Source organism: Bombina bombina, chromosome 6, assembly GCF_027579735.1.
Source record: "Bombina bombina isolate aBomBom1 chromosome 6, aBomBom1.pri, whole genome shotgun sequence".
Taxonomy (NCBI): Eukaryota; Metazoa; Chordata; class Amphibia; order Anura; family Bombinatoridae; genus Bombina; species Bombina bombina.
The window spans coordinates 855,970,982-855,988,884 of NC_069504.1; the positions used below are offsets into that span (position 1 = coordinate 855,970,982).

Consider the following 17,903-nt stretch of genomic DNA (forward strand, 5'->3'; position numbering starts at 1 on the left):
TTTATATGTATATATCTGGAAATATCCAGCAATGTCCTTCTTAGGAAAGGTGTGCCTGTGTAAAGGTTAAACACAGGGAAAAGGTTAAGTAGTTAAAAAAAAGAAAATGTACAGATTTTTTTTCTCACACTAGATTGTTCCCTTAAAGCTCTTTAAAAGAAATCCATATCTTAAAGGGACATGAAACCCCAAATTTTTCTTTAATGATTCAGATAGAGAATTCAATTTAAAACAACTTTCCAATTTACTTCTATTATTTAATTTGCTTCCTTCTCTTGTTATCCTTTGCTGAAAGCTTTTTCTAGCAAAGCTCAGGAGCAGCAGAGAACCTAGGATCTAGCTGTTGATTGGTAGCTGCATTATATTTATCGATTGGGATTGGCTCACCCATGAGTTCAGTTAGAAACCATTAGTGCATTGCTGCTCCTTCAACAAATGATACCAAGAGCCTGAAACAAATTAAAGAATAGAAGTAAATTAGAAATTTGTATTATCTATCTGAATCATGAAAGAAAAAAATTGGGTTTCATATCCCTTTAACCATTAATTAAAGGGATATTAAACAACAACAAAAAATATTTCATGATTCAGAGACAATTTAAAAAAAAAAAAAAATTGGCTCCAGTTTACTTTTGGGTGTTGTCTCTTTATTTAACTTTTGCCTATGTGAAAATTATTTTCTAGAGTGTTTAAAAGGATATGCAGGCAAGTGCACAGCTAATGCTCAAAATATTTTTCTTTTATATTGAAACAAACTTCATGAAGATGCAACACTTTAATTTGTGTAGATATATTGTAAGAAACAGCAGGGGATATATGTTTTATAAATACTAAATAAGACATCATAGGAAAAATTGAAACATTTATTGAAAAATAAAAGTCTTTAATGTACACAGATGTTGTAGTACAGCAAAATAAACAACTTTAAGTGGACAGTCAACACCAAAATTGCTATTGTTTAAAAAGATAGACAACGCCTTTACTATCCATTCCCCAGCTTTGCACAACCAACATTGTTATATTAATATACTTTATAACATTTAAACCTCAAAATGTATGGCTGTTTTAAGCCACTACCGACAGCCTCTTAATCACATGCTTTTTTATTAGCTATTCACAACAGGAGACTGCTAGTTCATGTGGGCCATATAGATAACATTGTGCTTACGACCATGGGTTGTGGATGACACTGCACTAATTTGATTAAAATGCAAGTCAATAGATAATAAATAAATAGTCATGTGATCAGGGGACTGTCAAAAAGAGGCTTGGATCCAAGGTAATCATAGAGGTTACATGTATATTAAAGTAACCATGTTGGCTTTGCAAACCTGGGGAATGAGTAATAAAGGGATTATCTATCTTTTTAAACAATAAACATTTTGGAGTTGACTGTCCCTTTAAAGGGACATTAAACCCCAAAATTTTCTTTCATGATTCAGCTAGAGAATACCATTTTAAACAACTTTCTGATTTACTTCTATTATCTAATTTGCTTCATTCTCTTGATATTCTTTTCCTGAAAAGCATATCTAGATAGGCTCAGTAGCTGCTGATTTGTGTCTGCACATAGATGCCTCATGTGATTGGCTTATCCATGTGCATTGCTATTTCTTTAACAAAGAATATATAAAGAATAAAGCACATTAGAAAATAGAAGTAAATGGTAATGTTGTTTAAAATTGTATTCTATATCTGAATTATGAAAGACAATTTTTGGGTTTAAATTCCCTTTAAGCTCAAAATGTATAGAAAACCACCTGAAAGATTTATTAAGTTAAAATATATGCACAACATACAGACTCATATACAGATACTGTAAATAGATAAATAAGAACATGTACATAAATTATATTTACAAAGATATACAGTTATGTTTTGCACTCACAAATTGTAACAAATATTCAATTTGGTAGATATATGCACACATTAAAGGGACATTAAACACTAAATAAATGCTAGATATAATGATGCATTCAAAGAAAATATTAGTCTGAGAATAACACGTTGATGTCTTTTTTAAAGTTGCATTAACTGTTTAAATATTGACAAAATAAGTGTAAAGTTGTATTGTCATTAAAACACAGGGAGCCGCCATGTTGAGACCAATTAGCGACAGTTATAAATAGTTTACTAGAGTGTGCAGTCAATGACTGTGTGGAATAAAACTGTGTTGTGCACTTCCATTTCTAACAGGAACTAAAAAGCTCACAATTTCAGAATGGAATTACAGGAAAAGGGGACAAAATAAATAATGAAAGTATATTGCAGAGGATTTTTTTATATATATGATTTATCATTTTATATTACTATCTCAAAGTGTTTAATGTCCCTTTAAGAGGCATGATAATTATTATATGAAGGTAATATTAAGGCCAGGGTCTCCATACTGATGTCTGGGTATTGTCCTGGTCCCTATGAATCCCATCATTGTTTTGGGGAGTGGATGCAAACCATCCAGGAGGGCTCCCAGTGTCAGAGCTATAGAGCAAAGAGCTTTGGAGTGAGGAGGGTGAACAGGATCTGAGCTCATCCCTGGAATTAGGAGAGTCTATTGATACATTTAGATCATTTGCAGATAATGAGAAGTCTTCTTCTGGACCCTGATGCCTGCAAAGGTTAAGCTGTTTTGGGAAGCGTATTGTGTGTTCAAGGTGGGAATGTAGTTTTTCCAAAAATTGAGTCCGTGTATTTGGGCTGATATCACCCATGAAGTCTTCTGCACGGTGGAGACAGTCTCTAAAACCTGAGATGTAAAATTTCTCTTCTGGAGACACCCATATATTCTTATCTGTGGGATAAAGGAATGAAAACTTGTTAGAAAGAGTGACGTATTGTTAATATGGCAAGTGACAAGGAGGACTGTTGCAAGGGAGGATTCCAGACTAAGAGGTGGGACATTTTAATTATTTCTTAGACACAAAATATTAACACAGTCATTGACTTGGGGCAACACAACATTTTTAGGGTTTAGGAATGTTCTGCTAATGCAGAAGGCATAGAAATTCTGCTCAATTGGTAGGAATGAGAACAACACATACATTTTGAAATCTTCTTTATTTCACATGGAAATCCAGTCAAAAAGATTCAATGTGTCTTTAAGAAATTAGAACCTACCCATCACTTATGGGGACATCTCTTAAAGCAGAGGAAATAGTGTACTGAATATTACAGTTATCAAACAAACATCAACATTCACATTTTTACAGTATAAACTATTTTATATCAGCATATTAACAGCAGATATGTACATCTAATCTGCTAATACCTTTAGGCTTAAATTTATCCTGAAGGAAAACATTATAAGTATTTATAACATACTATCTTATCACCTATTTACATTTTTAGTACCTGTCATTTAAATAAACTCACACAAACAAAAACTCAACCACATATTGGTTAAATTACTTAAAAAAAAACAAAAAAACAATCCAGCTGTGCTGAAGGGAAAGCTTCTGCAGGTCTCCAATACGCATATTACTTTATCAAAACTAATAAATGCTTGTGGAACGCTACTTTTCTCACTCAGGTCTAAAAAAAGGGTTGTTAGCGATTAAGGACGTACCCTGTACGTCGTTAGTGTTTTCAAGCGGTGGAAGTGATCCTGATCGCTTCCAGGCGCTTTCATGTTAATTGCAATGATGTCTCGATATTGAGGCATCCTGTAATAACATTTTTTAGCCATCCGATGCAGAGAGCCACTCTGTGGCCCTCTCTGCATCAGCCATCGATGGTCACGATTGTTGGTGGGTGGGAGCTGTTGTAGGGAGGCGGGTGGATGGCCATCGATGGGGGGATGTGCATCAGAGGGAGGCGGGATCACGTGCGGGAGTGCCGGGAGCGTGCACGGGCGCACGCACACGGGGCAGGCACATGCACGGAGGCGGGAGCGGGTGGGAAAGCTACAGTATGGCACAATGTGCTTAGATAAGGTGGGAGAGAGGGGGGAATTTTTATCTAAGGGACCTGGGAGGGGGTGGAGGGTTGGTTATTGAGGGGGGGGGGGGGGCAGCTACACTACAGAAAAATATTTAAAAATTAAAAAAATACAATATTTTATGGCAAACTGGGTACTGGCAGACAGCTGCCAATACCCAAGATGGCACACAATAAGGTAGAGGGGGAGGGTTAAAGAGCTGTTTGGGGGGGATCAGGGAGGTTGGGGGCTAAAGGGGGGGGATCCTACACAGCAGAAAATGTTTTTGTTTTTAAAAAAAACTTTTATTTTAGTACTGGCAGACTTTGATGGTGAGGACAATTGTGGGGTGGGGGGGAGGGAGCAGTTTGGGAGGGAACAGGGGGTGGGATGTGTCAGGTGGGAGGCTGATCTCTACACTAAAGGTAAGATTAACCTTGCAAGCTCCCTACAAGCTACCTAATTAACCCCTTCACTGCTGGGCATAATACAAGTGTGGTACGCAGCTGCATTTAGCGGCCTTCTAGTTACAAAAAAGCAACACCAAAGCCATATAAGCCTGCTATTTCTGTACAAAGGGGATCCCAGAGAAGCATTTACGACCATTTGTGCCATAATTGCACAAGCTGTTTGTAAATAATTTCAGTGAGAAACCTAAAGTTTGTGAAAAAGTTTGTGAAAAAGTGAACAATTTTTTTTATTTGATCGCATTTGGCGGTGAAATGCTGGCATGAAATATGCCAAAATGGGCCTAGATTAATACTTTGGGTTGTCTTCTAAAAAAATATATATACATGTCAAGGGATATTCAGGGATTCCTGACAGATATCAGTGTTGCAATGTAACTATCGCTAATTTTGAAGAAAAAAAATGGTTTGGAAATAGCAAAGTGCTACTTGTACTTATTGCCCTATAACTTGCAAAGAACATGTAATCATTGGGTATTTCTAAACTCAGGAAAAAATTTAGAAACTATTTAGTATGGTTGTTTTATGGTGGATGTAGATGTGTAACAGATTTTGGGGGTTAGAAAAAGTGTGTGTTTTTTTCATTTTTTCATCATATTTTATTAAAAAAATATAGTAAATTATAAGATATGATGAAAATAGTGGTATCTTTCGAAAGTCCATTTAATGGCGAGAAAAACAGTATATAATATGTGTGGGTACAGTAAATGAGTAAGAGGAAAATTATAGCTAAAGAAAAACACAGCAGAAATGTAAAAATAGTCCTGGTCCCAACCAGTCAATAACTGGAAAAGTGCTGTGGTCCTTAAGGGGTTAAATGAAATGCACCCATATGATTGGTCATATTCCCCAGGCAACAGTCATACACATTCATAATTGAAGGTTGGTTAATTGCCCTTGCATATCTACTCATCAATATTGATCTTTTATTAGAATCCTATGGTACCAAAAAAAAAAAAAAAAGATTTGCCATTGAGCATTATATTTATTTTGCCTATAGGGTGATTCATAATGAAAAAGCTAAAACAATGATCTAATAATAATATATTATTCCCTCAAACTTGATCAGTTTAATTAAACACTTTATGTAACATTTATTCCATATCCTCATGTCCATATGTATTCCATTGAATTAACAGAGACTAGAGATTTTCATACAAATGTAAAACATCTGTCAAAAGAAGTTATATAGGATGATATGTGTGTGTATATATATATATATATATATATATATATATATATATCCTACTTTTTCTTAAATAATAACATATTTTACACAAAATGGTATATATATATAAATTTACACAGACATACACACATAAAAATTACTAAATTTAAATTTCTGCATTAGTGTATAAATAAGATTAATACCATGCTTTTTTGTTTGCGTGAGATTCCTGATGTAGATAACAGCCAATTCCAAAATTTCTGCTTTTTCCATTTTAGGATTTCGAAGTTTCTAAAGCCAAAAAGACAAATATTAAAGAACGGAATACAGAGAAACACACAAAGACAATGTATAGCAGACTCAAAACAGCCTACAATACAATAAATCCTCATTAAAGGGAAATGAAACACTACATTTTATTTTGTGATTCAGACAGAGAATTCCATTTTAAAAATGTTTCCAATTTATTTATCTTATCAAATTTGCTTAGCTCCCATTTTAAATGATTGTTGAAGAGATACCTAGGTAGGAATCTGGAGCACTTCATGGCAGGAAATAGTGCTACCCTCTAGTGCTCTTGCTAATGGATAACATTCTTGCAAAGCTGCTGCCATATAGTTCTCCAGGAATAAGACAGCTCCTAAGCATACAACCATCCTTATTATGAATGAAGAAAAATTTATAACAGAAGTAATTTGGAAAGTTGTTTAAAATAGCATGCTCTATCTGAATCATGAAAGAAACATTTGGGGTTCCATATCGGTTAAAGAACTCAGCATGTACAGCTCCCGAAAAAAAAATTACATAAGTAATAAAAAAAACAACAACTACACAGATCTACACCAACACCTTAAAAGACCCCTTTTGCATTAAAGCAGACCTCCTCAAACTTGGCCCTCCAGAGGTTTTGGAACTACATTTCCCATGATGCTCAGCCCATCAGCTGGCTGAGCATCATGGGAAATGTAGTTCCAAAACCTCTGGAGGGCCATGTTTGATGATGCCTGCATTAAAGTATGCACGTGAAAGTGTATAATTAAACTTTATTTTTGCCTTTTATATGCATCTCAATACATTAGAAGCATAACAATTTGATTATTTAAGCCTTCCTTATAATAACTATAACATTTGTTTTTTTCTAACACTATAAGATCAGGTAAACATGCAAAAAATATAAGTCTTGTTGTTTTAAAGGGACAATAAAGTCAAATTTTAACTTTCCATATTCTCGAAAGAGCAAACAATTTTAATCAACATTCTATTTTACTTTTTTCAACTTTGCTTTGTTTTCTAGATATCTTATGTTGAAGACTATAGGTGGTGTAAGAGGAAACCAAGAGCATGCATGTGTCTTTAAAATGCTATAGCAGCAATGTTTGCAACATTGTATAAGATTATAACAATCATTGTTTTAAACACTGCTGCCAGAGTGTTAAAGAGATTTTCACAATCATGAGCTCCTATAAACCTTCCTAACTATTCAAAGGATAGCAAATTCAATAGTTGTTTAAAATGGCAAAGTCTATATAAACCCAAAAGGACATTGTAGACTAGATTTTCTTTGCCTAAATATTTTGTAAATTATCCATTTATATAGCCCATCTTGGGATGTTTTTTTAAAAATGTATAGTTTTGCTTATTTTTTAATAACATTGTGCTGATTTTCAGACTCCTAACCAAGCCCTAAACCAAGTTTTAGATGTGTACTGATGTCTACAGATTCCTGCTTGCTCTTGTTTGCCTATTGGTCTTTTCATATGCAATGGAGGGAGGAGGTGTCTTCGCTTCCAGCTTTCTCAGCCTCTTTCAACCAGTGTCCCAGCCTAACCTCATCAAAAGTGCTAAATTGGGAACTTCTAAGTAAGTTTTTAAAAGGTTTTATACTGGATTTTTATATCAGTATATGGGCCTTTTCTCCTTTATAGTAGTACAGTTATATGAAAATTGGTTTATAATGTCCCTTTAATTTTGACTTTACTGTCCCTTTAATTGGGGGTTTTACACATATACAGAAAAATACACAAGGTCAATGTGTAAACTATTTGTACTAAATAATTGTATAATGAACATTTTGTTAACATCTAAATACTTTTTTTGCAGTCATACATGGCCTTCATGAATTAGTTACAAATAAATTTCATAGTTTAATGGGTAACTTCAGCTACAATATTTTTTTAAATAAATTTGTATTAAAGAAATATTAAATAGTGCTACTTTAGTAGAAAGAAATATGTTAAATTGAAGTAAACAAAAGAAACAGTGTGTAAAAAAGCAGCAAACAACTTACTTGTTTTCTTGCTAACTGAGCACTTCTCAGTGTATAACTGCCCATAGCTATATAAGAGAGCAACCATTACAGAACCAAGGTTACACGGTCACATGATTTTTACAACAAAAGACCTATACAGAAAATGGGCAGTAAACGAATTGCAGCTAGCTCCTAGCAACACATCAAAAAACAAAAATGCTAATTTTCCTTCCTGCAGAGGTCCCTGCCTCCTTGTTGGGCTGTGACAGAAAGTAATGGAGACTGCACAAATAAAGTTTAAAAAGTAATAAACGGTCAAATCCTTTTAAAGTGATGAATAATACATATTGCAATGATTTTTAATAAAGGGGCAGGATACCCCAATTTTCATATAACCGCATGTAATAGAAACTACAATAAAGAAGAATATGCACAGATACTGATCTAAAAATCCAGTAATAAAACCATTTAAAAATGTACTTAGAAGCTCCCAGTTTAGCACTGTTGGTGAGATTAGCCTGTGACACCCACTGAAAGGGGCTGATAGCAGAACGTCCCCTCTCCCCTGCATATAAAAAGACCCTTTATACAAACAGAAGCAGTCTGACGCTTGTATACATCAGTATACATCTAAAACTTTGGGGCTTGGTTAGGAGTCTGAAAATCAGCACAATGTTATTTAAAAAATTAGCAAAACTAAATTTTTACAAAAACACACCCAGATGGGCTATATAAATAGATCATCTACAGAACATTTATTTATGCAAAGATAGTGTACAATCTCCCTTTAACTATAACCCATTGTTTAGTTTGTTTGTTTTTCCTCTTTACATTAGCTCACCGGATACTGTGCTAGCTCACAGTAATGCGTTGCTGCTCCTTCAACAAAAGATACAAAGAGAAGCACATTTGATAATAGACGTAAATTGAAAGGTTCTTTAAATGTATATGCTCTGTCTGCATTAAAGGGAGACTGATCCATTTATATAGCCCATTTGGGATTGCTTTTGTTAAAATGTATAGTTTTGCTTATTTTTAATAACAGTGTGCTGATTTTCAGACTCCTAACCAAGCCCCACAGTTTTAGATGTATACTGATGTCTACAGATTCCTGCTGCTTCCTGTTAGTATATGCAGTGTTTTCATATGCAGGGGGGGGGGTCTGCTCCTCGTGTTTTCCCAGTCCCTTTCAGTTGGTGTCCCAGCCTAACCTCATCAACAGTGCTAAACTGGGGGCTTCTAAGTAAGTTTTGAAAAAGATTTTTAAATCAGCATCTGTGTATATTCTGCTTTATAGCAATGTCTATTACATGCAGTTATATGGAAATTGGTGTAAACTGTCCCTTTAAGAAAGTAAATGTTGGGTTTCATGTTGCTTTAACCTATGCTGCGGTACTGACCTGATTGCCAGTAAGCCTAAGCAATAAAATCCTCATTTCTTCCAGGCTGCGATTGATCCGATCTCGCCTCTGCTTTTCCACCACTGGTTTTAAGATCTGGAAACACAAGAAGTAAAGAAAGGGACATAAAAAACAGGGCAACCTTTAATAATTAATTAGAACATGTCATTTGTGTCACTTTGTTCTAAGTCCAATAAATGAATAAAACACAAAGGTCAAGCTTTAATTCTTAGTGCTGCCACTCTTAACACAATGGTTATGCAATGTTGCAAGTAACCGGACTGCATGCAAACCTGTGAAGTGAACCCCTTCCTGACTTGTTTCAGTTTTGTTTAACCACTAGTATTGTGCCATGTGAATACTTTCATGCCCTCAGTTGTCTTACACCCAATTATTTTATGTTTTTGTTTATTCATTACACAAAAACTCCATATTACCTCAAATAACTGTGTGCCCTTTGCTGAATGCTGAGAACAGGCCATAAGAGACTACACAGGAGAAATATATATAATTAGCCATAAGGAAAGATTAATGTAGTGAATATAATTTTAGTGATGGGTAAGGGAGAAAGAGAGGTTTACATAGTTGCAGGGAGACTAATATTGACATTGCAGGGGTTAATAGGTAAACAGGCTAATAGTTCATAACTAATGCTATTGCAGGGATTAATATGTCTAATAGTTAATAACTAATGCCATTGCAGGGATTAATATGTCTAATAGTTAATAATTAATGCTATTGCAGGGGTTAACAGGTCTAATAGTTAATAACTAATGACATTGCAGGGGTTAATAGGTAAACAGGCTAATAGTTAATAACTAATGCCATTGCAGGGGTTAATAGGTAAACAGGCTAATAGTTAATAACTAATGCTATTGCAGTGGTTAATAGGTCTAATAGTTAATAACTAATGCTATTGCAGCGGTTAATAGGTCTAATAGTTAATAACTAATGCCATTGCAGGGGTTAATAGGTCTAATAGTTAATAACTAATGCTATTGCAGCGATTAATAGGTCTAAAAGTTAATAACTAATGCCATTGCAGGGGTTAATAGGTAAACAAGCTAATTGTTAATAACTAATGCTATTGCATGGGTTAATATGTCTAATAGTTAATAACTAATGCCATTGCAGGGGTTAATAGGTAAACAGACTAGTAGTTAATAACTAATGCCATTGCAGGGGTTAATATGTAAACAGGCTAATAGTTAATAACTAATGCCATTGCAGGGGTTAATAGGTAAACAGACTAGTAGTTAATAACTAATGCCATTGCAGGGGCTAATAGGTAAACAGACTAATAGTTAATAACTAATGCCACTGCAGGGGTTAATAGGTAAACAGACTAGTAGTTAATAACTAATGCCATTGCAGGGGCTAATAGGTAAACATGCTAATAGTTAAGAAGTAATGCCATTGCAGGGGTTAATAGGTAAACAGGCTAATAGTTAATAAGTAATGCTATTGCAGGGGTTAATAGGTAAACAGGCTAATAGTTAATAAGTAATGCTATTGCAGGGGTTAATAGGTAAACATGCTAATAGTTAATAACTAATGCTATTGCAGTGGTTGATGGAAAAAAAATGAATCAGTTCAGTATGTCAAGAAGGGTCATAAATGCAGTTACAAGTTTCACTTCTACAAACTGTGCAGTAGCAGTTTCTTCAATTTGTAACATTGTATAGGAATGGTCTGGTAATTAAACCGATATAAAAAAGGCTGATAATTACAAATGCTAGATTCTGCCATAGGGAATAAAATATGCTAAAAGTGTTACCATTTTAAAGTCAAGCTAAACAACCACCTACTAAAAGTAGATCATTGTATATCACACGTTGATGCCTGCAGATATATTACACTACTAAAACGATAACTGACCTAATATACAATTTGATTATGAAATTGCTTTAACAAAATGACAGAGGACAAGCCAGAGATTATACAAATGTCTACAAGTGGACAAGCACATTTTTAATTTGATAAGTAAATGACCTAATATTTTCAGGTCTGCTTATATGTTTAAAACTAATAGAACTATGTGAAACATAGTATCCATAGACTCTCCTAATAAACTGATGTAGATAAAAGTGGAAATACATTTAACAAAAGCTAAATAAAGTGAAAAGGAGTTACCTAACTATATGTTTTAAACTTGCATGAGAAGAATACATTTGCATTAGCTGCAGCTCTATGAAAAATGTGTTTTGCTGACTTCCATCAAGTCTGCTAGCTCTTATAAATGGCCATTTCCCGAGGCATATTCATTAGCCTGGAGATACCTTCTAAAAGTTATGTACACAAACATAGAATCCATATATAGCCAGTACATTATTCTATATTAAAAAGAAGAAAATCACAACCACCAGCAATAAAACTAATAATGTATTGGGCAAATCAGAAATTTGCCTTCCCAAACTTTTCATCTCATCTTATTCTATACAATTGCTTTAAAAAAAAAAAGATTTCTTCTTTAGATAATCAGTAAATATAAACTAGAGAAGCCTGAGAGGCTAAAGAGTGGAGAGGATTCGTGCATTATACATAAGGGGTAAAATAAAACGAAAGGTATTTCCTTATACATATCCTAAATTAAAACATAGAGCTAAAATATGAAGAGGTTGGTTGGATAGAAGAAAGATAAGTAGCCAAGTGTAGGCCTAGATGCCTAGTCTCCATTGAGGTGGATAGGTTTGAAAACTGGTAGTAAAGATATTGTATCTCCATTAAAGTCTATGAAGAATTTTTATGTTACTAGTTTCGAAACTTTACCACCTGAATGTAAACTAGGCCTATTAGTGAGAGAGCTATATATGAACAAAGGAGAGAGGATGAAAAAAAGTGATATTAAAAGAAAAGTTAGAGGAAGTGTAAAATAGAAATAAAAAAAGCACAGAGCTACAACAACCGCGGAACCACTAAAGGTTCCTAATTGAAGTACTGATCTAGAAGTCTGAATTCAAGCAATAGAAACGGTCTGTACCATTTGCCTGTGTAAGATATTTGTATGCATTTATTCTATAACATATTTGGAATAAAACATTAGTACGGATATATATGTGATGGGTTTTACGCAACATGCCATAAAATATTTTTAAACAAAAAAAAATCCAACCAGCAAGGTTTATATTAAGGTAAAAAAAAATATCATAAAATGTACAACTACTATTATAGTTTTATATCGATGCAGATCAAGCTCCAGACTGTATCAGTTATTTCAGATGAGTCTCTACAAGGCTATAGTAAAATCTTACCTTTCGTGATAGCAAAGAATCCACAGTTTCCAGGTAAGGCATGGCTTCAAGTTATCCAAGTAATTCCCTTTCCCAGGGAACTGGAGCCTAAATATACCCTGTGCCCAAGCCCACCCTACTTTGTCACCTCACATCAAAAGCCTTAGTGGCTTCCAATAGCCAGACTTTCCTAAAGTGTGAACTCCCACTTGGCCTTATGGAGCAGGCTTTTTAACACTGCTGTGTGAACATGTGGAAATGGGGGGTGAAAGTGTGCCTAGCTGATAAGGGAGTACAGATATAGACAAAAGCTAAAGAAATATCAGTGAAAGAAAACAAAAGTCATCAAGTAAAATGAATCTACACAAACAATGGTGAAAAGGTGATAATTGGGCGTTTTATTAAATAGATGATTATTGCAAATATATTTTAACATATTTATATGACTTGAAAATATACTAAGCAATACAGCAATGCCCATTCTGATTCAGCTACTACAATGTATATATGTATTTATTGAGAGATACCGATCTAATTGTTAAATAATTTAGAATTGATAGTTATAAAGAGGAAAGTATAAACTAAGTAATTATCTTTAGCTTCTGACGTGTATGTTACATTTTCCCGTCTATTTCTATATTTCAAATGCAATTTTTTTAGTATTTATTATATATATCCACAATATACTTTTAAAAGATGGCCTTTTAAAAACTATTACATGAAACAGACACATAAAATCTATATTGATTGGAAGTTACAGGAAACACATTAGCATGGAAGCATTGGTGGTTCAGTGGTAGAATTCTCGCCTGCCACGCGGGAGGCCCGGGTTCGATTCCCGGCCAATGCAACATAGTTTTTTTTTTTTTTTTACGAAACTGATCATAAAATATGTAACTAATTATTACTAATTATTTTTGTTAAACACACACACACCATTGTATATATACATGGAATAAATACAGTGTGAAATACTTTGTTATATGTGAATATATTAATAATATTTATTTATATACCGTATAATTCTCAGAAAAAAAACATTTTTTCTATTTATTGGCAACAATAGCGCTGCGGAATCGGTTGGCGTTCTTTAAATGACAACTTGATTATATATTTAAAAATATAATTTAATGATTTCAGTATCTTTAAATAAAAAACATAACTAAGATGTCATATAATATTTAACAAAGCTTAGTTGTAATGTTTATGAGGGAAATGATCTCGCAACAAATAAAAAAAAAAGTTACAAATATAAATGCCGTCGTTTTCCCCCAAAATGGGACTTTTTAAATTGCACACAATGTATAAAAAATAAAAATCAGTATTTATTTTTTTGATTATTTTGTATTTGTTTTTAAATCATTTAATTTAAAACGTAAATAAAAACACGACTCTGGTGGGACTCGAACCCACAACCTTTGAATCACTTCAACAAGCCTAGAAGTCCAATGCGCTATCCATTGCGCCACAGAGCCGAACGTGTTAGCCTGTTGATTGTAGTAACTATGTAATGTATTTAAAATACGATATATTTTGATCTATGAAAGATTTTATTTTTCATATATTCATATTTCAATTGTAGCATTATTAAAACAATCATTGGGCAAATATACCAACATTTGTAAATAATAGAAATTTTAAGTTACCATCATTGCATTTATATTGATGTATTGTGCTGCTGCGAATAGTTTAGTGTCTAATACACTCATTACCGTCGAACTATAGTGAATGCAAACACCCTCAATACCTATAAATCTTATAGCTGCACTGCAGAGTGCTTTTTTTTTTTTACCTATAATACAATGCATAACAATAGAGGAGACAGAATGTCTGAGTTCTGTTTATCATTTCGATTGTTTGCCCAGCTCATTGTCGGCGACACAAAAAGAAAAGGTGCCTTTGGCCTGTGCCCTGTGAAGATTGATTTGTTTATAGCTCCTTCTCTTGAGTAAAAGTGTTAGTTTTCACTTGCAGATTAAAGAAAGGGTGTAATTTATATGCAAATGATAGGACTTGCTTAGCAACACAGGTAAATCCATAGAAACAGTAGCGGACCTACTCAACTGAGGGCCTTGGTGTAACCTCCCCAGGTTACTTAGTAGTAAGCAATAGTAATAACGATTTTGAGTATAGATGTATAGTGTAGATAAGATGGCCACTAATAAAAGGCTCTCTTGCATTAGGATTGTATACATTTTGCACAACCCTTTGTATAGACTGGTTGCTATGGGCCCTTTCCAACACTTGGGCCCTGGTGCCACTGCACCTTCTTCACCTATGGTAGTTCTGCCCCTGCATAGCAATACTGTATTTGTTATACAGACTTGTGAAGCACTGAATCATTTGTTTCTCAGTAATCATTCAGAACAAATATTCAGAAAAATAAGTTTTTCAGAAGATTTGAGTACTGTTTCGGTATACTGAATATTCATTTACATTTGTCACCTTTGATACTTACCTGTAGCGCGCTAGGAATCCGCCCTAACCCTCTTCTTTTTCATACAGTCTAGGGCTGCGATAATACTCCTATTAGCGCAGCTCCCCAGCGCGTTACATGCACATAAGTGAGGTGGATCCCTACTCCTTTAGCGCAGGTGGGAGGGGGCGTGCTAATCAGACCTTTCTTCACAGAGTCCAGGACCTAATTCTCCTGGACTTTGTAAAGAAGGTAAGATTAACACCCCCCCTGCGCTAAAGAAGAAGGGAACCACCACGCTAATGTACCTGTAGCGCACTGGGAAGGAACGCTAAAAGGAGCATTAGTGCAGGCCTATGGTCTACAAAGAAGAAGAGGATTAACGTAGTTTACTAGCGTGCTACAGGTAAGTAATACAAATAATTTAAAGAATAACAAACATACTCATTCATTATATTTATAATTCTTTAAATTATTTAGTTTATTTATTTTTAGTGATGGTAAATCCTAGCACTTTTTAAACTAATTGGGGTCTAAGTCTCAATATGAGTTCTCTTTGTAAATTGTTTGATTGATCCTTGTATGCAGAAAGCTCTTCTATTCTTCCTGACTGCACATTTATATCTAATAACACCATAAATGAAACTGGGCCCTGGGCAAGACTAATTTGTGGGACTCCTCGGCTTTATTACAAATAGTATGATCATTATTTTCTTTATTTGTAGTGAAACAAAAACATCTTCATCAAGACAGGGATGTTAAAATGGGACAGAAAGATTACAGGCTGCTGATCTTTAGATGATTTTATAATCTAGAGGCTAATAATACAACAAACATGTTTTTCAAAATGTCCAAGCTTTTTATATTAATATCTCATCTGTATGTGTTAGGGGCTATCCTTGGGTGCACTGGTAAGATGTCCCTCACCTCAAATTGACTATTTATTCATATAAGTGATTGTTTTTTTAAAGGCACATGAAACACAACATTTTTCTTTCATGATTCAGATAGAGAATACAATTTCAAACAACTTTACACTTCACTTCTATTATCTAATTTGCTTCCTTCTCTTGTTATCCTTTGTTGAAAGGTTTATCTAGGTAAGCTCAGGAGCAGCAGAGAACCTAGGTTCTAGCTGTTGATTGATGGCTGCATATATATATATATATATATATATATATATATATATATATATATATATATATATATATATAAATATCGATTGTGATTGGCTCACCCATGTTTTCAGTTAGAAACCATTAGTAAATTGCTGCTCCTTCAACAAATTATACCAAGATAATTAAACAGATTAGATAATAGAAGTAAATCAGAAAGTTGTTTAAAATTGTATTCTCTAGCTGAATCATGAAATACATTTTTTGGGTTTCATGTCCCTTTAAGCATTGCCATAATATTGTAAGATGCAAATATCAAATATCATGTGCTCATTGAGGTTATTTCTGAAATTAGCAACACTGTGGTAAAACAATTCTTGCTCCTTCTAATGAACTTTGTGAACTAGTAGTATAAGTATGTTCCCTTCCCAATTTCTCTTTTGCATCAGAAATGGCAATTTATCTTGGCCTGTGCTGAAGATCAAAGGCTACTTGAAATGTCACCAAAAGGATGAAGGACAGCTGCCACATATGAAGTGTGGCTTTCCCAGGGACACACTTCTTTATGAAACATCCCGTAAGCCTTCTTTCTACGATTGTAATAGATGTAAAGAGCTAAGGTGATAACTCTACCTCAATTATCAACTGTATGTTAACAGCCACAATAAGCCTGGGAACAATTCATCCAAGATCATCCCAGACACAGAAATGCTGTAAATGCTAATAGTATCAGTAACATCTTTTCAGATTGTATTAACTCCTTGGCTTCCAAAAAGTGATGCAGCACACTGCTAATAGTAAAATACAAAAAGAAAAAAAAAACACTTCATGCAGTATAGTATTCTTGTTGTAAGTTATTTCTAAAAAAATAAAAAAATAGTTTAGCTTGTGAAAATGGCAAGAATGAAGACATTTTATGTGGTGTTTTATGTAGCTATGTGCACATACAGGTACAAATCTACAGCTCCATACATGAATATGCATCATGTACTTGTTGAACAATACATAGGCATACTGTATATATATTATTTATTATTGGGGGGGTTTTTTTGGTTTTTTTTTTCAAATCACTGAAATGAAGTGTGCGTTTTTTTGAGAACATGTTTTCTTAGAGACCCATTTATTTATATCACCAGTGCTGAGCTAATGTCGGTTTCTGGGCCACATGCTGCCTACGGAAACAAAAAAGGATGTTACATTTACATTCAGAACTTGCATTTCCCAAATTATACCTAAAAAACTTTGTATTCATTGTCACCTCCTTATAAGTACATTAAATACCTCTTGCTTTGGTGTAATAACTGATATGGGCAATTTGTAGCATTTTGAAAACATATGTAACATGATATGCTGTTTTGGTCACTAGGGAGTGTAGTACAAAGCACAAAGTTTTTACACAAAAGTAATAGGTGTTTTAATGTTTCTTTAAATCATTGTTAGTCATTAAAATGTTTGTGTGGACCATGTGAGGATTCTGTGTACTGAGAATGCAGCCTTTGTAGGAAATGCATTGCCTCTTTGTGAGCTTGAGAGTCTACAGATGTTTTTCAGGCATGTATAGGATGCCACCATGTATTCATTACCTTATATTACATATGGTAATAAATACAGGGCAAGATTATACCACCGTGCCCACAATAATTTATTATTCAAGCACCATTATGCCTTTCCCATACTAATGCATTAGAACTTCATTAGTATCACATGCACTAATCTCTGTGCCTGTGAATTTCCCAGTACCACTGAATATTTGACTTGGGAAGCCTAATTTGCAACAATCAGATATAAGAAAAGGGACAGCTAGTTGGTCAAATTAATAAAAAATATTAAGCGATCTGGGAGAGGGTGGGGGTTGGGTGTTGAGGGGGGGGCAGCTACACTACAGAAAATCTTTTTTTTTTTTTTTATTAAAAATAAAATAAAAAACATTTGATTTCAAACTG

The 17,903-nt window shown here is 34.1% G+C and overlaps 1 protein-coding gene and 2 non-coding genes across 3 annotated transcripts; 1 reads left to right on the forward strand and 2 right to left on the reverse strand.

The window, feature by feature from the left end:
* Positions 1-849: 849 nt before the first annotated feature.
* LOC128662319 (transcription factor HES-7) lies at positions 850-12,495 on the reverse strand. The gene is made up of 4 exons (XM_053716124.1): positions 12,451-12,495; positions 9,200-9,295; positions 5,755-5,842; positions 850-2,791 (listed from the first exon to the last, which is right to left on the reverse strand). The coding sequence occupies exons 1-4, from the start codon at positions 12,490-12,492 to the stop codon at positions 2,370-2,372; spliced, it is 648 nt and encodes a 215-aa protein (XP_053572099.1). The 5' UTR covers positions 12,493-12,495; the 3' UTR covers positions 850-2,369.
* Positions 12,496-13,208: 713 nt separating this feature from the next.
* Positions 13,209-13,279, forward strand: TRNAG-GCC (transfer RNA glycine (anticodon GCC)). The gene has a single exon. It is a non-coding gene; the product is annotated as a tRNA-Gly (tRNA).
* A 538-nt stretch (positions 13,280-13,817) lies between these two features.
* Positions 13,818-13,904, reverse strand: TRNAR-UCU (transfer RNA arginine (anticodon UCU)). The gene is given in 2 exon segments: positions 13,818-13,853; positions 13,868-13,904. It is a non-coding gene; the product is annotated as a tRNA-Arg (tRNA).
* Between the last annotated feature and the right edge of the window lie 3,999 nt (positions 13,905-17,903).